Below are 22,289 nucleotides of genomic sequence, written 5' to 3'. Positions count from 1 at the left end.
CCAAGTTACACAACCCCACGGCTCTAAGCGGGGTTTACCAGACCCGCTTAAGGAGGGCATCGCTTGTCTGCTGGAGCACGTCGTGTTCCCGGGCCTGGAACGGCTACTTCCCAGCACTTCTGAACACCTCAAATCTGGACATGAAACTGAAAAAGACAGGAGAGGCTCCACTGTGTTCCTGTACACGAGTATTCCTTAGATTCATCTTGTTGAGCAAGGGCTTGGCAGAGCTGTGCTGTACAGACACGTTCACAGTATCTGTGCCAGCCTGGACGCTCCTACGCCAGGCACTTGTGTTTTCAAAAACAGATCTGGTAAATACTTACCATGAGTTTAATTACTCAGTGCTCTCACGCTGATTGCAATACCAAAGGGCGGTGTTAGATGTACTGCCGAATTGCACACACTTCAGAGATTTGAACACAGTTAAATTTGTTCTGTTTAAAAGAAATAAAAAGGAGGCACAAACAAGAGCTTCACAAAAAATATTTTTAATATGTTTTACCAGAACTTTTCACTTTTCCAGTTACATAGAAAAAAAAGACAAGTTCGGTACACGGGGGGTGAAACCAACCAGTGTTCTCCCCTGAAAAAGATGAATTTATCTTTATGATCCAACTCTTTATTTTCTTGGGCTCTTTAAAACAAAGAAACTTCTATTTTTTTTTCCTCCCAAAGCACAGTATTTCTTCAGCAGCAATGGAAATGGGATCACAGCAGCTCAACTTGACCCTTCTATAAAGCTTAGTATAAACAGTGATTCTTATGATGACAGCACTGTCCTGGAAAGAGCGCGCAGCAGTCGGACGTGGATGCACATGGGGAATGATTAGGTCATAAACATGGCACGTACAGAGATAGCTTATTTGAAGGCACCACCACAGCAGTGGCCAGTTGTTCTACTATTATGCCCAAAGAAAGAACACTTCTTTCTGAAATTTACAAAACTATTTAAAAAAAAAAAACAACCAAAACAACAAAACAAAACCAAAAAACCAATTTGTACCCAAAACATGTGCTTTTAAAAAAATACGAACTGTGCTAAGCAACTCTCAGATTTGGTATATTATATATGTGTATACATATATACATACACACACGGAAGAAGCATGCGTGTTTGTATATATAGATAGCTAGCTATGTTCCCTTTAAACTTGTAAGGCTTCAGGAGTCAGTTCTCACATTCAGTAGCTTTCCAGCTTAAGACGACCTCCATCTCCTTCGCTCACGAAACGCTTTCTGCCCCTGTAAGAAAGTAGAAAATATCTTCAGTAACTGAGAGTAGCATTGCTTGTTTTTTATCCCTAAGAAGAACCTTCTTGGGAGTCAAATATAAGGTGTGCAAGTTCAGCAGGGTTAGCAGTGATCACAGTATCAGCTCAACTGCTTAAAAATGCAAGTTTGAAAACCTAGGAATGGCAGTTTTCTACCCAAAACTGAAGCACAAAAGCCAAAAATGCCTCTCAGCATACTAATGGTAACTGAAATATAATCAAGCTTTTGATGCAGTGATGACTCTCAACCCTCCCACATCCCAAACTTGCAAAGCATTTGATACCAAGACACACACAAACACAGTTTTAAGAGTAAAGTTCACAAATGGAGGCTGTTCTTGATAAAGACACTAACATTTCAAGATCCAAATTTATCACAAGCTGTCAAGATGGTTTAAGAACTCTAACAAAACACCTAAACTGGAAAAGATCTGTCGAATAAATAGTATTCCCAATGCATAAAACTATGAATAATAGTTCTGACATCACATTTAAAAATTTACATGTATTTACGTGTATTCCCCACAGGAAATGAAACTGGTTAATTGTATTGTGACCATTAAGGAGAAAACAGCAGACTGATTAGCTACAGTTCAAACAGAATTAATTATGCCATAAGTAAGTAAACAACAACAAACCAAAAGCACTATACAAACCACATGACAGATATGAGGGATTGGGTGTATAGAACTTACCTCACATTAGTGTCCTGACAGAAAGATTAGAACTGGTTGTCTCATCTTAGAACTCTATTCATGCTGTTTGGTAAGTTTAAACCATTTTTAAAGGATCTTTTGGGGGGGGGGATTGCCCCACTGTAGCTGACAGTTTTCCACTGTCACCTACATGGATCATTGTGACACCTGAATCTTCCATCTCGGTGCTGCACTCATTTCTATCAAGCAAGTCAGCAATCCAGAGGAGAGGCAGCCCTCATCCTCTGGGGAGCACTGAGGTGCTGCCTGGGACTCACCAGAGGCTGACTCCCCTCAACTATTTATCCCAGCCTCCACATAACAGGTTTCACATCAGTGCAGCTTCTTAATAAACTTTTTACCAATTCAACTCTCTGTCCATCCTCCACAGTTTCCACTTCCAATCTGTAATACTGTGGTCACAAGATCCTGCTTTCTGTTACCCACCATAGGAAGAAAGCAGTGCCTTCGCCATCTACAATGGAACAAGTACCTTGAAGGGCAGAGGTCTCTCAGTGGTTTGGAGATTATTCCAGCCTGAAAGCATTCCTCTACAAACCGCTCAAGCACGGAATAGGAGTGTGGCACATCCAGGTTAATGTCTGGGATTTCACAGTAAACTCGTTCATAGCCCTGCAGTACAAGGATTCAAATAATGATCTGGTTATTCTACAATTTTATTACAATTTTTAAATACGCTTCTGCACTCAGAGGATTTATTTTTCAATATGGTTTCACACATACCATGGACACTTTCAACAAACCTGAAGCAGAGCAGCTGCCAGTCAGTGAAAAAACAAGGTATAATACCAGCCAATACCAGGGTATTGTGCAACTACCTACCTTCATAAAAACACCAGCTGAGTTTTTAACTTCTTTAGAAGTCAGAAATCCAGACAGTACAAAATCTGTACGTTAGCCTGGCTGCTACCACATGGGTAGTAACATGGGAAGAAAATTTGGTATGTCTTCCATGTAAATGAACAAAATGTGGCCACAAATCACCACCACAAGTTTATGGAGCAAGAGAAACAATGGTTACAACCAGGTGACTTCATCACAGCTGGGTAAATTCTGCCCTAAGTCCTGGTGTGGTACCCAGTTCTGTGCCCTGGGACAGGTTGGAGAAGACCTCTAAAATCATTGGGTCCAACCATTAACCCAGCACTACCAAGTCCACCAAGTGCCCCCTCTGCACGTCTTAAATCCCTCCAGAGATTCCCTGGCAACCTGTTCCAATGTTTGACAAACCTTTCGGTGAGGAATATTTTCCTAATACCCAATCTAAAGCTTCCCTGGCACAACTTGAGGCCATTCCTATAAGCAACAAATTATTTGTATGGGATACAGAATGGCCATGGAGAATGCAAAAAAAAAAACCAAACAACCTAGCAGTCAGCAATAGACTGCAAGTAGTACTTAAATGAAGGTAGAATGAAGGTAGAAACTACAGAAATTTTGGAAGACCTTACACAGAATTCTCTATGTGCCATACTCACTCTTTTCATTTGGTCCACAGTAATGACAGACGACTTCCAGAGAGTCTTCAACAAATCCAGTATCATTTGAAAGGTCTTTTCTCCAGTTGACTCCAAAACCAGCACAATGGCCTAAAACAAATCATGCAAGTGTTCTGACTAAAAAGAAAACAGTGGCTCAGGTACATGGTGTGTAAGTATATGAAGTGCAAAATGGAATGAATGCATTATTAGGCATTTTCTGGGGAAACAAGTCCATTTGTTACGTACACTCATAATGTCAGTTTATTATTATTATTATTATTTGAAAATGAAAACTGATGAAAAGTTCTTTACATAAGATAAAAGGTATGAAAAACCAGAAAGGACCAGACAGAGTGAGAACTATTACCTTTCTGTCTCTGGTTTCAGAATTACATGACTATATCCATATGGCTGCTGCAGTACAGATGGCATATAATTAATTTTGTGAAATTAATTTTGTATCCATAGGTTTTTTGTATCTGTGATTTCAGAAGAACTAAGAAGTTTAAAATCTATAAATCTTCACAACCGACATCAATTGAAATGATTCTGGTTTTCTATTGTGAAAGAATTTTCTAAAACGAGTCAATTTACTGCAAAGGAAATTTTGTAGATTGTGGGTGTTCAGCTTTATTGGTAAACAACCATTTCCCAATCTGGCAGATAAAAGAGTACAAATGGTAATAGTCTCCCATATAGTCTGGGTCTGAAATATCTCAGAGCTTTTACAAATCTGCTAGATGAAACAATCCCACCCTGAAAAAGGAAGCTCTATAACTTAACAAAAACAGGTAACACCCATTAGAATACCCAGATATCTGAAACTAAAAAAAAAAACAAACAACAACAACAAAACAAACAAACAAACAAAAAGCAACAAAAACAAAACAAACAAAAAAAAACCCAACAGAGCACTGGGAGTTCTTTTTGCTGCTATTCCACAGCAGAAAATAAACTGAGCTCTCATTTTTCAGGAGAATTCATATCATAATATGAATTCAACTATTTAACCCCCCAAAATTAGTTCTGGATCTTCCCAGAGTCAGCAGCAGCTTACTTGTTGCACAATACACACAAAAATGAGCACACAAACCATTAACTTTACATGAAACAATTTAGTTATTCAAATAACAGAACAAGCAACCTGAGCTTCAAATTCCAGTTATATTATTTGCATGCCCACATCAAATTGCTGACAATTATTAAAGGGACTCTGATTTCTCCTTACTTCATATACAAGTTCATGGTGAAAATGGGGTACTTCCAGTTCCTGAAGGCAACGCTCAGCTTCCAGTACATCTCCGGAAAGCAAATACTCTTTCAGCAACATATCAATCTATTGAATTTTAAAACAAACAAGAAATCCCAACATTAATTAGATAAATTTAAAACCTGTCAACTGTTTTGATAATCCACAATCAACCCAGGAGCAAGTTAGTTCTTCAAATTTGCTTCCAGTCTTTTTATAAATGTAATTAAATCCTGGCATTAATTAAATTGAGATGTTATCAGTAACCTGAAACAAAGTGTAAGCCAAATACCTACCCACAGTGCTAATGCACAAGCACCAAAACCATTACTTTATAAGCTGTGTTGTATCACCATAGAAAGTTAATATGGGTGCCATTAAGTTTATCTGCTCCCTTGAACACCTCCTCCTGTCATCTGTTACACTCACAGCCTAGACATTATTTTTATTATTTCCTTTAAACCTGCTTACTTCACAGAATGGATCCCTAAACACTCCTGTTTCTGCCTCTCTCTTTTTTCACAGTTGTTACTGTGCTTTTGATCAGCAATGCCAAAAAAAATTAGTTTATCTAGTTTAGCCAGTTTCATCTTGGCTCTTCTAATTACTTCAGCATTTTATATTGTGAGCTCTCAAAAAGCTAAATGCTTAAAAGTTTTGCTTAAAGCAAAAATAAACATACACTTGCAATACAGAATGTTATTTTACTGGCATGTTCCCACCAGTGACAAATACTACAAAATCAACGAAATTACCTATATCAGTTTTTAAACACTACTTTGTATAAATGAATTATAAAAAAGAAAAAACCCAAATAACAAAACAAAACCAACCTCTTTAACCAGGTGTTTCACGGACTGTTGGCCCCCTCCTGACCCCCACACGCTGTCAATGCGCTTCCCACCCTTGCTCATGCTCAGCAGCACAGTCGCTCGGTCCAGCGCAGCTCTGAAAGCAGAGTCAGTGTTTTAGAACAGTATCACAGAACTTCATTAAAATGCATCTGCAACTTCTCCCATGGCCGTTTCTCTTCAGGCAAAGCTACCAGATATCAGGGAAGAGGTCAGGGTTAGCAACTCCATGGGAACCATGCAGCAACTGAGCTCCCTAAATTTTCTGCCACCTTTACACTCCTGGTTATACCATGGTAAGGTCAGGTAACAACCCTGTGATGGCATGATCTGAGTCATCAATGCAGACCCTGCAACATCCTCACAGAAAAGAGCTGAATATTTTCTTATGCAGAGATGGATTGTATCCTGGCTCCTCCAAGAACGCAGCTTGGCAGGTATATCTCAAACAAAGAAGGCCTGAGTTGCTGCCACACTGAAGAACAGCTTTTCTACTGAAATATTATTTTCCATTTGGGTCTAAAGAATTATGAAACCTTAAGAATTTAAGCCAAGAAAGCACTTCAGAAGGTAAATATGTAGTTGGGAAAAAATGGCACAAGCTAGGGATGCTTGCCAGTTTTTTGAAAAAAAGAATAAAAAGGGAAGTAAGGTAAAAAAAAAGAAGCCTCAGATACAGTATGTACCATCCAGCTAAAGAAGGAACAGTTATCCCAGTCCTCATGCTGGGGGCAAGCCAATAACAATAACTCTATTCACCAAGATTTAACGAGCAGAAAAGACTGGCCAAGAAATAAAAAAGGCAACAAAGCATCCCAGATGTGCAGAATGCAGGCTACAATCCTTCCAATCACAGGAGACATTTGTATAAGTGACAGACAATTGTCACGACTCAGATCCCCGAGGTAGGCAGCTAAGTATGCCCCTTCCTTCTAAAAGTGCTCAACTAAGTCACTACAAATGCCACTTCTAGAAGATACAGGAGTTCAGCACCTCTGTATCAAGCCTGAAACATATACTTACGAGAGAAAAAATAATAAAACATGACTCATTATTAAAACATCCCTCTTTGTTAGGGATTGCTCCTTCAAACTTCTCACACTGACATGGAAAACAATTACACTTCTTGACAAATAAAGCATTATAGGGAAAGTCTCAGAAAGCACTGCACAAGCTTCAAACCTTTGTAAGGCAAAACAGTTAATCCCTTGTGTATTTCACAACATATTTACAGCAGCTGTCCTGATGCTATATTTACTCATTAATCACATTAAAGCTTTTTCTAAGACAAAACCTTCCATAACCACTTTTTGTTGCAGCTCATTTTTCACCCTCAAACATAAGCTGGACAACAAATCCAACAAATTGAACTCGTATATATTAATACATTTGTCAGGCACTTTCAGTATTTCTCCTCTGACTTGTGTCATTCTGGATTTTGGGTTTCTGGATGTTGGGTTTGTTGCAGACTTTGCAGGGTGTCTTTATTATTTTAAATTAAAAAAAAAAAAAGCTAAAGAACCATATGATTTATCCTGAAGTCCTAAATTTCTGATCATCACCTTTGACATTTGGAATATAAAATTGTCACTATATAGAAAAGAAACTTACCGAGCTTGGACGCAATCCACAGTGCCTTTGTAGCCATCTATATAGGTGTTGCTTAGAATCCCATCTCCAACAGCTCTAGCAATAAACTGGCCCACCAACTGCAACAAAACAGAAGCATTTTTAAGTAAACGTTGAATCTCAAAGAAGTTTTAAGTAGATAATTATAATCTACTTGGTTTTCAGATTTTATTTAAATGAGCTGTCTCAAAGTAAAATCAGCCTCGGAAATTGGGTGAGGATTACAGACAGTAAGAAAATCAACAGATATTTTTTTTAAATATAGAGTCTATTTCAATTTACTCAATCTATTTTAGCCACACAAAACTTTTGACTACTGGCATAAAAATTTACAAATATACCTGTGGTGCCCTGGGAGAATCCAACACCAATTCAGGTAGTTCTTTAAGCAGTCTATCAAATGATTTTTCCACATCAGTTTTGCTTACTACTGTCCCACAAAGGTCGGAGATAAGCTTAGACGTCATTTCCCTGTGACTGGCCTTCCCCTCTAAGGCCAAGGAAACAGCCAGCACTGGCACACTGTATTTCATTTCACCGAGGTTTAAGTTCTTCAGCATCTCCTAAGAAAGATTTGAAAAACAAAATTTTTATTATTTAAATGTATAAATAGATTATAAATAAATAAATACATATTTATGTGCTTATATTTATATAATTACATATGTGCTTCTGCTCGGGTAATAAATGTAACTGCTTGGGTACTCCTATAACACATTTCTTGCCAATTTCTCTATAAACTCATTTACAGCTAGCAACTGGATTACCCTGTATGCTACAGGTTTGCCACCTAAAACAAAGAAATAAAAAGGCACGTAACATACCGAAACTTCGTTAGTATCTCCATGTTCAAAATACTCCTGTATGATCGGTGTTAAAGTTTTTTCAAATGCTCTTTCATCCAGAGGTAAAACTACTGTTTCATAGACACAGTTCTCCTGTTTTAAAAGATAACAAAAGCATATACCCTGAGTACTGTCTCTTCTTATATCTTATGCAGTGCTAATACTTTCGAAATAGATCTTCTAAATCCTTAATGCTTTATTCTTGGTAGTCAGTATTCTGCCAGAAAATATCAGATTATGTCTCTACTGTTGAAGTGTAGACAATACTGGCTAGATGTTATGCTTCTTCGTATTTTGAATTTACTGTTACCTGAATTCAACTGAAAGGCTGAATTTACTGGTAAACAATGGTAAACACTCCAAATTCTGTTCCTAGGATTCTGCTGACATCACACGAGCAGACAGTTCAGGAGCCTCTGTACTGAAGGGAGAGCAACAGAAGCTCCTGTCCCAGGCCAGCACAGCTGTGCCACAGCAGCTTCCCCTGCAAGTGGCGCTTGGGTCCCTGACAGCAAGTCCCTGCCTTGTTCCCTCTTCCTTAGTGACTGTGTGACCAGACAGGTGATACCATGTACGAACCAGAGAAAAGGCACTGTCAGAATATTTGTGAGCAATGACATTCTCCAAGGGAAAAAAAGAGTCACACAGCAACCACCTCTTTTATCACCTGTCCTGCAGAGTTCCAGCACACCAGATCTCCCTGCTATCATTCAGTTCCCTACTCTGCACAGACTACAGAAGCAACATTTGGAGCAACACTACAGATCTGAACAAAGAAATCTGAACAAAGACTTAGTTTTCCAACTAACGTTTAATGGACAGAAACTTTCCATGATCAAGAAATAACAGCAGAAGTCAAAACACCTATAATTCCATCACACCAGCCTCTGTTAACAGAAGTTACCTGGAATATTCATTCTTCATTAAACTTTCTTCTGTGTGCTTCATTTTTAATGACTATCTCTATTAATGTAAAATATTGAATTATAGGGAAAATTGATCCTGGAAGAAGGTTTTGATATTCCCACATACCACTCTTTCAGCAGCTATGGCTAGAGCAAATAGCCTCTACTCAAAGGACGCCACCATTGTTCTGCTTATGTCACACAGAACTTACAGTTATATTGATCTCAGGGACTTTAACAGTGTGTTTGTAATCAGTGTTTCCCTTTTAATGTTAAAAAGCCTCCTTTGCCCAATGAGCTTTACTTTCTTCCCCTTGCCCCAGTAATATGGCTGTAAGATACAACCTTCCATAACATATTCCAAATAAATACATGTCAGCATTTGTTTTTTGTTAGTGTTTGAAGAGTTTATACCAAATAGATACAAGACACTGGGAGGGTTGGGAATACAGGGACAAGAAAAAATCCATAAAGGATACTGTCCCCCACTTAACTTCCAACTTGAGCAAGTCTGTGTTGCATTTTTAACACAGTGCCTGTGTGCAACACAGAGCAGCACTGCAACATCCACCTCCATGGGAACCAGCAGTGGAGAACACACCCGGGAAAGGAGCGCTGCTTAGTCAGGCACATAAAGACAGCTCAGGGGGTAAGATTTGTGAGTATCACACTGTGACACTTCTCCACCAGCTGACTTTAACTAGCCAATAATCCATTTTTTAACATAAAACTGAGCATTTAGTGCAGCCAGGCTGACATTCACATAACTCATAAGGTCAAGTTTCCATTAATATAACCATCACAGCAAATGAAATCAGTAAAGGAAATAAAACACAACTTTGCAAAGAAACTATTTGCCTACCTGGTCATCATCATAATTAGGATCCTTAATATCTACTTCTTCCACATCATACACTTGACCTGGTGTCCCCCAGACTCCTTTACCACCTGCTCCACCTGGCAAAATATGGGAAAGTAAGGACCACCAGTTTACAAAGAACACTTCTGAGTTCAACACAAGATCCTTTCACTTAAAAGTGATCTATCACTGCTTGTACCCAGCTCTTGACTAACAATATATGCTGAAAAGGGTCTGTTTCTCTGATGTATTCTCACTTCAGCAACCAGTCTTTTCATCACTTTCCAGTAAGACTCTAGGAGCAGTATGAAACTGCACAGGAATTACTGAAGGTTGAAACTGTACTTTCAAATATAACCATGCTTTAAATTTGCATTAGTAACAGTTCTGTGAAACACCAACAGTTCAAATTCGTGTATTAAGTCTTCTACAAAAAGGTAGTTACCTCAAAGGCAGAAGTTAATTGATCACAGACATATAAGATTTTCTGCTACATTTAAGAATTTCATGCTACTCTCTTCACTAAGTTACACCAACCTTTCTTTGGTAGACCTCTGCCCTTTCCAGACCGGGATCGCCTGTCCAGGAGTTTCCCCTTTGGGCTCGTTGGTACAACTCCAATCTTCAGTGTCTCTCCATTCTCACTAACAGAGTCTCCTCTCCCAGAATCTCTAGAAGAGTTTTTCCTCAACCGTCTCTTCGCTTTAGCATTTATTTTGGCTTCAGTAATCGAAGTTGCAGGAATCCAATTTCCATTGATTTCAGTTTTTCGTTCCTCAGATCCACCATTTTCTTCATCACCAGAAAATGGAGCATCATTTAGATTCTCAAGTTCTTAAAAAGGAGACAGAAAAAAAAATCTGTTAAACACTTTTATGTCAGAATACCAAAACACATTGCATTTAAAAAGGATTATAACATTATACAGAACATCTATTTCCAGCAGCATTAAGGCAAATTATGTTGGTTTTAAAATAAGACTACATATCACAGTAATAAGGAGTTCCTTATTCCCTTGCACAAAATATTTGCAGCCTAAACAGAGCATATGTCAAGAGCTGGAAAGCAAATGAATAAACCATTTAAAAAAACGTAAACCACAGAAAACCCCACCCTTGTTAAACAAAAACTATCAGAACTCTTCAGTGCCTAAGATCTAAGTGCCTAGTTCTCACTCCACCCACTCATCTCTTCATTTAGAAACAAATGAAACTGCCAATACAGTAAATTCTCTACAAACTCACTAATGTTAAAAGAGTAGTCACCCAAGTGAAATTAATTCCCTAAATCATCAACCAATATTCCCCTTTTCAATTCAAGGAATTTCAAACACAGCTCACTAGCAAGAAAAGCAATGGTTTAGACTTAGAAGAATATAAAAACGTCACTACTTTTAGATCTTGTTTTTAAAGGTGGGGAGGGAAAATGCTGTTTAATACAAAGCTTGGAGAGTTCAGTAATGAAGATTCATAGAATACATAAAGTCTTTTGAAACAGTGGGATCTCCCTTCTCACTGTAGCTTTCATCAAGACTGTTTCTAAAACAGACATGGATTATTCTCCAGCACAATCAGATATAATAGGTTTGTTTCATACCCAACAGAAAACTCTCTCACAACTTAACGATCTCTAAATGTCTCAGAGCACCAAGAAGTGCAATAACTTCACACTTTAAGGAAGCTAGTGCACATTTAAAATTTAGACCTCAAGTCCTATTTCACAGCTAAGTTGTCTGTCTGTCTGTCTGTGTGTCCCATGCTGTATGGTTCAGCAGAATGTTGTACTGAGAGCATTAGAGTCAAAACCCTTCCTAAGCTCTTCTTCCCTTCTTAACTCATCAACATTAAAAAAAAAAGGCACCTGGGGACCTATTTACATTCCAGTAAGTACCTTAGGAGTCCTTGCAAACTGAAAGATACACACACACAGGGGGAACAGCCTCCTTTTCTTGCAGACTAAGTGGAATCTCAAAGACACAACCTATAGCTCCACTCCTAGAAGAGCAATAATAAGGCACACAGAGGCAGCTGGTTTTCCAACTGTGCCAAACCTGCTTTACAGAAAAGTTTACTGCCATGAACCCAGAATATGAAAAGTATTTTAAATTTGTATTTGAACTTAGCTAATGTGTCACTTCACCATACCAATACATCCTCATTAGAAACATTCATTTAGCAATACTTCTCAGAACTGTGTTTTATCACTTCAAAACAGATCCATGAAAAACAGTTTTGAAAGCAAAGTGCGCTAATAAAATATTTCCAACCTCAAAGTATTTACCCATATCAAAGAGGATACTACACTACAAACTGAGTAAAGTTTGATGGAACTGCCTCCTTTGTGATCAAAGAAATAACATTTAGATACTAGTGTTTGCAGATGTGAATGCTACAGCTGAGCAAATGCAGCCATTCCAGTCTAAGCTTCATCTTTCCACTCATTACTCCCACAAAAGCATTCCTTTTACGCTTGCAGCAAGCTAAAAGAGAAAAGCATGCATCACATCCAGGAAAAGATTCCTCACAAGCAGCTTTCTCAGTTTGTCTAACATTTTAATAAAACAATGAGAGATTTGCATAAAGCTACCAGAGGGGGAAAAAAGCAAACCCAAACAGAACAGGTTTCCTTCCTCTCATTCCCCAGGAGACCCCATCAGCACAACCAGCTCATCTCAGACAAATATGCACTCAAATTCTTCATGCTCAGTCTCCCATGAACTTCTTCAGTTTAGACCTGCGACCTGGTTGTCCAGAAACTACACTTTTCAATGACCACTTCTTTCTCAGTTTCCAAAGAAAATGGCCAACAACTAACACAAGTCTGGATCTGGTAACTAGGGATAAAAGGGGAAGCTACAGTCCAACCTCCTTACACAGTCTTGATCTCAGGTTCAAGATTAACGGAAATCCTCCCCAGGAAACATCCAACCCATAACACTTAATATTTCTCACTGCATTACTAAACTAATATTTTTTATATAACACTGTCACTTCCAGCTGCAACCTCCTTCTCCATAATACTGTAACCAACTGGCCCTCCACTATCAGTTACCTGAAAAAACAGGCTGGACACATATAGTATTTTCCAACAATTTTCTAAAATAAAATAATTCAATTAAAAGTACATACAAAATGATGTAGATCTTCCAGCTTCTCATTTTTGCATCATAAAACCTACACATATATAAGCAATAACAGTTTTCTATAAACTTTGATACTTTGCTTGCTATATACTAAGAAGTTATCCAAATTTACCTTATTTTCCTGCCATTAAGCCAAGCAGGCTCACTTAAAATCTGTGCTTTTATGGTGCTACCTTAATTAACAAAGCCTTCTACAAATACTGACCTACACGCCAATTTAATTGTCCAAACTTGGTCGACACAGCTCTCTAGCAGATTCCCCTTTATTATCCAAATACATTCTAAATTGCTGAGAAGTAATGTATCTTCTACATCAGCCTAACCCTGCTTTAATATAAGAAATCATATGGAGCATGTTGCTACCTCAACTGCATTACATACCATCTTAACGGATAACATTTTTTCTCAAAAACATTTAAACCTACAAAAACTCTGAATAAAGGAGTCTGTCCAGACCATCATAAACTTTGGAGACACAGAAAACAACATGAAGCTGTGTTACCTTGACTAAGCATCATAAGAGACATTTGTGATATGGACAAAACAGTGAATTTCAGAGCAGTCCCTAACACATATTTCCTAAATTTTTCCCATGCCAGCCTACTTCCAGTCAAGTCCTTCATCTTTTGATTTCCTCTAATTTTGAGGTAAATAGTTACTTGAAAGCAGAATTTGTACCTCTCAAACACACCTACACATTTTACTTTTGAGCTTATTCTTTTCTTCACACCAGCATTACTTGAACTCAGAAGATAAGAAGACAAGTTCCAATACTATTCAGGAACTTAAAGAAATGTTAACTTTGTTATTTTAATAAATTTCGAAATAAATGTAATAAAGCAGGATACTATGATATAAAATTGAAATAACTATTCTGTAAATTTTTGATGAGTTGTTTGGTTTTTTTAACCAGTACTGTTAGAAAATTATCGGGTAATACATTTTTTCTACAGAGAACACTTCTAGTCAGCTAAGTAATTTTAAGTGAAAAAATACTGAATACATTACTTACCTGTTGAGGTGATATAAATGTGCTCCTTTTCTACTTCCATAGTTGCTTAACAGAACTGACTGTGAAATGTAAAGTCTTAATGCTTTCCTTCCAAGGCCTAAACAGAAACAGAGAAGCTTAGGGAAAGAAAAACACTAGATCAAATCTTAAAAGTAAAAAGCTGCAAAGGCTTCACTCACAAAATGCAGTGCAAAAAGCGGTGGGTTTTAAGTTATAATTAACTATCAGTAACCACTGCAAAGTTCCTAGGAAGGTAAATGGTGTAGCATGAGAGAAGCACCACTCTCAAACACCTCTAAGCCTGGATGTCTTAGCAGCTGTCAGTTCTGTTGCTTATAAAGGCGACAAAAGCCGTTATTTTAAGGGTAAAAGCCCTGTGTATGCACCTTTTTTTAGCTGATAAAAGCCCCCGCTATCAACCTAGACTGTCCTGTTCTCCGAAGTCGTTATCTGTATGAGCACACAATATCAATGTTATAATTGCATCCACTGAGAGGAACGTTCTTCACGTGAGTTATACTGATAAAATGGTACCAAGTTATCGAGTTCAGACCAGCCCTTAGAAAACAAGTTAATTTTTGTTCCTCCCCTCAAGGACAGAGTCTTTATGTTCTGTTGTACAGGTATATACAGCTGTCAAGCTTTCGCATCTGTGCTTCTGCACCCTTCAAACACTCTTTACAACAACCATTAAATCTGCAAGGGATAAAGTTCTCTACACTTAAACACTTCTCTTCTTCTGTTACTCTTTCTCCCTCTTCCCGGTAGCTGCTGTCCTACAAACCACCCCAGCCCCTGTGAAAGGGATGGCATCATGCATCTTTCCTTTATGTAAGGAAATTTCCTTTATTAAGAAATTAAGCAGTCTCAGATTTCCCCCATACACTTTTCCACCTGCAAGATTTTTACAAATCGCTTCGTAGGCCTGGGCATATCATTAGTATTTGTGTCTGCCCCATAAAAATTCAGTGGCTCTTTTTTCCCCCCTCTCTCATCCTTTGCTGCCCTGAGAACTGCTCACCATTGACTGGCAAGATCTTGACACCAAACAACTGCTCTCCCTTCCCCTTTTCTTCTCTTCCCTTGTTTTTCCCTCCCCTGCCCACTTGCCTACCACAGACCCATGACTCATCAAGGACCGTTGGCAATAAAGCAACTCTGGTTTAGGGCACAGCATTCAGCTGTCATTATCTTGGTTTTCCTAGTGCCAACCCAAGAAGTTACCAGCCTTGTGTAATAAGAGTCCTCCCTGCCCCACACCAGTTCTTTAGATAAACGTTTTCCATGAGTTACCTCAAGCAGTCATTCAGGAGTCCAAGTGTTCCCAGTCACTCTTGGTTGAGAGATTTCTCTGTGTGGGTCTCAGTGTAATCTGTGCAAACTATCTTGTAAGAACAGTTTTATTCTTCCCAGTGGAATGTTCCATCAGTTGTCCACCTCTTTGAAAAAGACAACAAAGGACAAAACCTGTATTAAATAATAATCACAACTTTCATTGTTTATAATCAAGTCCTTAATTGCAAGTGGAGAAATGCTTTTCCTGTAGACAACCCTGGTTGAAATCCTCCACCTCTGACAAGATAATAAATAACAACACAACTTCCATGTGCTGTCTTTCTCAGATCCAGCACCTTACTTTGTTCATAACAAGGATGACAGAATTCCTGAGCCCTACAATTCCTGCTGTCACACTGATCAGGAGATACACCCTCAGTTTAGCAATGCACCTTCTCAACCCTTCAGTAATTCAAGCCACCAGATCTGCTGGAGCTTCAGGATTCTGGTACTCATCACTGTATTCAAACCCCATCACTTTCTAGTTTGCATACAGCACTACCAATCAACGTTGAAAAACTGCCTTAAAAACATCAGAATAAATAACCCCCAGATTTTGTTACAAGAGATAACACATGAATAAAATGGACAGAAGTCACTTTATGCATCTGCAAAACACGAATGCTGCAAGAGATCTTAAGATGAATCACTGATATGAACAGTACTTTTAAAGTAGTTCATCAGACAAGGATATTTCCTAAGTCACTGAAATCCACCAATAAAATATGCTTCGTGCTCTGTACCCACCACCACTCCTTTAACCAAACAGGTAACTCTACCCCAGCAGACAAACAGTGGCACATAAACCTTTAGTAACAATACATGCTGCAGGACAAGGCCTCCAGAACTCATCAAGACCTCCCTTATGTGCAAAATATCCCCGAGGAACCTCCCACACAGCATACACTTTTTTCCCCTTCTCCCCAACTTTAGGCCAACCTTCCCCCCCATCACCGAAGCTTTGGAGACCCACCAGCACCAGCTGCTGTTCTGCAGCCACACACACACACACACACAAACCAGGTGAGATTCAGTACCCGCACCAAACCCGTGCCACGGGCAGGGACCAGCGGCGACGCAGCCCCAGCCCTGAGGAGCGGGAGGGAGTGAGGGCTCAGGCCGCTGGGAGCGGGGCCGAGGGCCAATGGCCTAGCGCAACAGGCACAGGCTGGCAGCAGCTGAGCGGGCTTGACTGCGGCCCGGGAGCAGCTCGCAGCCCCCGGGGAAGTGCCTCGCAAGCTCCCGGGATAATGTCCCTGGGCACCGCCGCTCCCGTGAGGCCGCCGGGGCCGGGCCTGCGTCCCTCAGCCGCCGCCAGCGCGCGTCGCCTCCCCCGCCGCTCCGTGCGCGCCCCCGCCGCCGCCCGGCCTCCGCCCCCGCCCCCGCGCGCGCGCCCGCCCTGCTTGTTTTGTGTTTTCTACCCCCAGCGACCGGCCACCGATAGGCGCGCGATTGGCTGGTTCCTGCCGCCGCCGCAGCCAATCGCAGGCGCGATGGCGGCGGGCGGGGTCTGGAGCGGGTTCGGATCTGTGGGAAGGCCGAGACCATCTTGGGCGGGCCGGGGGGGGAGCGGGAAGGAGCCATTGGTGCGGGATGGGGAGGAGGGGGCGCCGCACGCGCACCTGGCCATGGCCTCCATTTGCTCCGTGTGACACGGCCCGGAGCGCCCACGGTCCGCACCGGGCGGTCACAGCTCCAATCCTTCCGCTTAGGGGGATCATTGGCACCGCTGGGCAACACCTGTGACAGGGTTTGGGTCACGTGTGAAGGGACGGACCCCCGGACGAGGAAGGACAGCTCCTCGCATCCCGCCTGGGGACGCCGGGTGTTTGCACCGGGGCAAGCCTGGACAGCTGTACCTGGATCCCCCTCAGCGTGCTGTCTGCCCCCTTTCATTAGAAATAATTTTTTTTTTCCTTTTCTGAACTAAAGCCATCAGAAAAATAACGTATTATCTCTTTTTTGTGCGTGTTTCTCTCGCCTAACAAGGGGATTTCAGACCTTTTGCTGCTCCTCCACACACGACCCCTCTACCATTTCTTCAGCACTGGGACAGGGTTTTGGGCGGGGGACTGGGAAACACCACAGACTTGGCAGGCAGGATTCCTACTGCTCAGGCAATCGACGGGAAAAGGTGCTGCATCCGCCTTCTCCACTGCTGGAACTCTGAACACAGAGCAGGTGTAAGATGGACAGCCAAACCGTGCGTGTCCATCCAACAGCCTTCCAAACTTTCTACCTTATTTTAGTTTACATTTACCCTATTTATTCCTTGCGAACCGCCTGAGGCCAGACACTTAATTAGAGATGACAGTCATTGTCGTGTTTTGCTTCCATTCACGGTCTCTCCTAAAAACTCAGCTAACCCTTTGTTTTCTCTCCCTAATTTGTCACTCCCGAGAGCCCAAGCAACAGCAGACCAGCTCAGTGAGGGAAGCAAACACAGATCACTTCTGCTCTGGTACTTGTGTGTTACAGGATTTTTCAGCTGCCAGTGAGAGAAACTTCCTCAGTTAACAGATTATGATTTGATTGTCGTAGTATTTTTATATATTTTTCCAGTATAATTCTACTCCAAATCTGTGTACTTCTGACTGAAATAAGAGCCAAAGTTCCCTTGTGTAAGAGCTTCTGAATTCATTTACTGGCCCAGCTCTGCATGAATCATCAAAACTGGGTTTAAGAATTAAAACAACAATTATCTGTTAAAAGAATGTGCAGCATGATTGCATATTTTTATGATAAATACTTTCCCCATCAGACAAATGACAGAAAGAAAACCTTTCTTGCTCATGAAGACACTAGATTCCAGACTTTTTTAAGTCAGAACAGTCCAACGTGCTCACACAAGACTTTTTTTCATGCACAACCTAGAGGCAGACGTTGTTTCCCCATCAATCAAAAACCAATTCCTAGTTTGCTCTTTGCACCTCCACTGACTAGCGCCTACCAAGCAAGCCACTACAATGTCACAACCGAGATTTGGAAAATAAATTCCAGCTATTAACATAGATCATGGAATTCAGCTTCCCCTGCAAGGCAGAAAGGGGCTTTAAGAGATTTTTCAGTAAAGAGGTGGCAGAGAATCTGAAATGATAACCAGGACCTGCACAAGGGAAGATGCCACAAAATACCACATCATGCCAATTACACATTTTAAAGCACTGTAAAAAATTGCTAGAAGATTTTCTGGTGACATTTAGGACTGGATCACTTCCAAGAGGCCTAAAAGCTGGGTCAGTAGTCAAAAGAAGATGAAAAACTCTAAACCATCCAGCACACCTCCAGACAAGAAAATGGTGTGTTTTTAATTTCTTCTGCTGAATGTGTCTATTAGCAGCTGAGTTATCAATCACTGAAAATCTCCTCTAGATTTGACTGTGCATATTTTCTGATTTCTAAAGCACTGTGACCTGTAAAAGAGCTGCTGTGCATGAAAGATCATTTGTATTTTTCCATTGTATCAACCAGTGTACTAAAAGATATCGCCTCTTTTTGCCTTTCTAACCTCAAAACTGCCTGCAATAATTAAAAGACAGCTGATCACGTGCCAAGCTCTGATCTGTGGAGACCTGCTTGTTCCCTGTTGCCCTCCCTCCTCCACCACACTAATAGCAAAAATACTACCAAAATCCCCATTAAAACAAAAGAGCAGAATTCCTCCTCCCCTAGGAAAAAAAACCCTCTCTCGACCATTTCTGGTGGATTTGCAGCTCGAGGCAACCTGTGTGGGCTGCTCAGCCCAGCGCCCGCTGCCCCGCACCTGCATCCCGGGTTACCTGTGCCGACCCGCGCCAAGCGGGACCCGCGAGGAGCTGCCAGGCCCCTCCTGCGCTTCCACCCCGAGCTCCGCCGATCACCTGGAGCGAAATGCTTGCACGGAGGCGAGCGGGTCACTTTCTAGCAGCCTTCCTTCCTTAGAGCCTGCTGGGTTGTTTTCAAACTCTCCCCTCCCTTTCTCACATGCTGGCCAAGCCCTCCCGTAACACCCAGGGGAGGAATCCATTGGCTGAAGTTCCCCAAAACGCGTGGAGCAGCCCTTCCCCCCGTCCGATGTGGAGTGCACAATAGACACGGCGTGTCTCCAGGCTGCCCTGGGCAGTCTGCTGCCGGCCTTTGCTTTTCATCAAGGTTTATCGGAGCTGTCGCTGGGGTGACTCACGTAGGTCTTCCGACCTCCCGTATCAGAGCAGTGAAAAACAGACAGAAGCTGCCTTGGGTTAGAAACATCTAGTATTTTCCTTGTGCTCCCCACTGCGGATTTTTCAAAGTTTTACTTTCTGTTTTAAGTATTTTCGATAGGCAGCATCTGTGCTCCTGACACCTCAGCAGTGCTGTTTGATTACAGTCGAGTCTGTTACTGTGTAACTTGGAATATAAATTTCCACACATAATGCAGACAGCAAAAATGTATCATATCTGTTAAATCAGTCTGCTCTGTTCAGTTGCCTGTCTCTTGGCCTTCTGCTTTATTTTCCTTCAAACTACTTTTATTTTTGCATCTTCTACAAAAGTGCCTTCATAAAATGAACTGCAAGCACAGCAATCCCATTCCTGATCAGGCAGCGTCAGCTCCAGGTTGAAAGGGTACTAAAACACGCCTTCACTTTTTTTGAAGCTCAGTAATTAGAGTTGCTTTTGAACGTTGTCGTGCAGCTCTGTCAGTGAGCTGGGAGCCGGGCTGCGCTGCAGACCTGTGTGAGCAGCGCCTGTCGAGGCTGGGCACCCTTGGGAGGTGGAGGGGGATCACACTGCGTTTGCCTGAGCGTGGAAACTGCAGTGTCACCCACTGCCATGGCTTTGGATAAACACTTTCCCAAACCGCTGCCTTCCTGTCGCTATCATGGTTTTCCAGGATTTGCCCCTCACACTGCACAAGAAGCCTCCCCTGTTCACAGTTCTGAGTACGCCCTGCTGGCAGAAGCATTAGCACTGGGTCTGTGCTGTAAAACTGTTCCAGGCATGTCTCCTCTGTGCTGCCGTTGTCATCTGTTCATTCTTGCCTTAACAAAGGGCAGTCACGCATCTGAAAAGACGCTTTACTGGAAAGGGCTGAACTTGTGAAATGTGCAGAAAAATGGGAGTACTTGATTTAAGGGTTCCAGACAGTGAGTTCATTTAAGAGCTAACAACCAGAAACATGAAATGCCACATTTACCTCAGAATAATTGTCCTTTTTTACTGGTTTACTGTGGGAGAAAGTCTTAGGGAGCCATTTATTAAAACAAGGTGTGTTATTGCCTTGTAATTATTATTTGACAAGCTGAGGTCCTGTGATTAATAAATCATGTGCCTGCTTTTTGTGTGTATATAATCACATGCTCTATATTTATATGGACAGAGGGTTACAGAACATTTACCTTTGTGCTTAGGACTGGCAGGAACTTCTGTGCTATCAGCTCTTCTGTCAAAGGCTCTGTGTGATATAATCCTTTTCATAAACTTGCCAAGTTCCATCCTCAAAGCAATTTAATATTTTGCATGCACAACTGCAGTGGGGAGGCTATTCCAGAACCACATTGTCAAATGGTTAGTAACAATCTTCTGATCAAAATGTCTGATGCCTCTTTTTGATCATTTATTCTGTACGAGCACTGGCCCTTAGCACCATCAGCTCTTCTCTCTTCCCTTACTACAAGTATTTATGCAGAGAAATCCTCCTGCTCTTGGCATTTGCTGTGCAAAATGAAGTGAAATAGCCTCTCCTCAAGCTCACCCCGGCCCTCGCTGCAGCCTGGGCCGCACCTCTCCTGCTGCCTTCCAGGACTGCATTTCTTGCTTCCTGTTTCCACTGTGTTGACAAGTCAGTTAGTTGTTGATCAAAGTGTGAGCTGCCAGCTAGTTTGTAGGAAAGGGTTTGGTCATTTGTGCCTATGACCATCACTTTCTGCTGCTAACTACCTTTTCCTGTGTAATATCTCAAGCCTCTTTTGTCCTGAGGTTGCTTCATATTTTCCATCGTCAGCAATTTCACCAGTTCTCCAGTAACATTAGTACCAGGCTCATTTACAAGAGCACTTGCCAGATCTGCAGGAGTGATGTTTAACACTCCCCTGCTAGCTGCCCTCCAGCCTGGCAGCCCTGCGCTGCTCTTACAGCAGGTCTTTAAGGATGTATCTTTATATATCTTGTGCTAAATCACTTCTCCCTTTTCTTAAGAACTTTCCGCATGGTACCATATAAAATGTACAATTTATGTCCAGATAGGTGAGATCCACCCTATTTCCTTCACTAAGCAGATAGCTTGAAGCTTGTCTTACCCAAGAAAGATAAATGGGTTTGATAAACCCATTTAATCTCATGCCATTACCTCCCTCTCTTTTGCTAGCCTTTTCTTCACCATTTTTTTTCTGAAGCTGTCCATATTCTATTAAGATGAGACCTTCATGCCTGTTCTTGTCCAGATCAGTTCACTTCTGTTCAGGTTCACTGTGCTCCCGTCCCTGACTGAGGGACCTGTTAAAGACATCGGGCCAGTTCTTCCAGAGCTCTGGCATGTGGATTAGCCCGTTCCTCTGCCTTCAGGGCAGGAAGGAGCCCTGAGATTTGCTTCTATTCTGGCCACCAACATTTCCATACCCCTATCCTCTTATCCCTCACATCTGCAGCCACATGATTAACATCGTTATCAAAAGTTAAAGAAAAGTATGAGTTCAGGTTTTGCACATACCCAATACAGATTAACCTCTACCCTATATAATCTCTTTTTCCTCCTCTGTTTTCTTCACCCATATGCAACCAGGAAAAGCTTTTTCCCATTTTTTTATTGATGTCCTTTAAAAGACAAAACTCCAACTCACTTTTGAGACATGGCTTTTATACCTGATCTGTTCTTTTGCTTTTTAAAATTATTCCTTGTAATGATTGCTCACTCTAAGTATCATTTCTGAGGTTGAAATTCATTCTACTTCAGTCTCTGTCTTCAAGATTTTCCCCTTGCCTGGGTTTTATCTCCAGTGAAGTTATGCTTCTAGTTAACTAGAGTTTTATC

The 22,289-nt window shown here is 41.2% G+C and overlaps 1 protein-coding gene across 2 annotated transcripts; it reads right to left on the bottom strand.

The window, feature by feature from the left end:
- Window positions 1-504: 504 nt before the first annotated feature.
- Window positions 505-19,094, bottom strand: PDCD4 (programmed cell death 4). 2 transcript variants are annotated; one of them, XM_018069305.3, is made up of 13 exons: window positions 16,336-16,447; window positions 15,257-15,402; window positions 13,964-14,060; window positions 10,347-10,643; window positions 9,813-9,907; window positions 8,025-8,138; window positions 7,542-7,763; window positions 7,183-7,280; window positions 5,554-5,668; window positions 4,700-4,807; window positions 3,469-3,579; window positions 2,463-2,602; window positions 505-1,245 (listed from the first exon to the last, which is right to left on the bottom strand). In XM_018069305.3, the coding sequence occupies exons 3-13, from the start codon at window positions 14,001-14,003 to the stop codon at window positions 1,185-1,187; spliced, it is 1,401 nt and encodes a 466-aa protein (XP_017924794.1). In that variant the 5' UTR covers window positions 14,004-14,060; window positions 15,257-15,402; window positions 16,336-16,447; the 3' UTR covers window positions 505-1,184. The 2 variants fall into 2 exon arrangements, with proteins under 2 accessions (XP_017924794.1, XP_017924795.1); XM_018069306.2 differs by lacking the exon at window positions 16,336-16,447 and adding an exon at window positions 19,078-19,094 and having other exon boundaries at window positions 999-1,245.
- Between the last annotated feature and the right edge of the window lie 3,195 nt (window positions 19,095-22,289).

This window comes from Manacus vitellinus, unplaced genomic scaffold, assembly GCF_001715985.3.
Source record: "Manacus vitellinus isolate BGI_N305 unplaced genomic scaffold, ASM171598v3 scaffold_15_pilon, whole genome shotgun sequence".
NCBI lineage: Eukaryota > Metazoa > Chordata > Aves > Passeriformes > Pipridae > Manacus > Manacus vitellinus.
The sequence above is the reverse complement of the archived record's forward strand: the minus strand, read 5'-3'. Positions and strand labels throughout refer to the sequence as shown.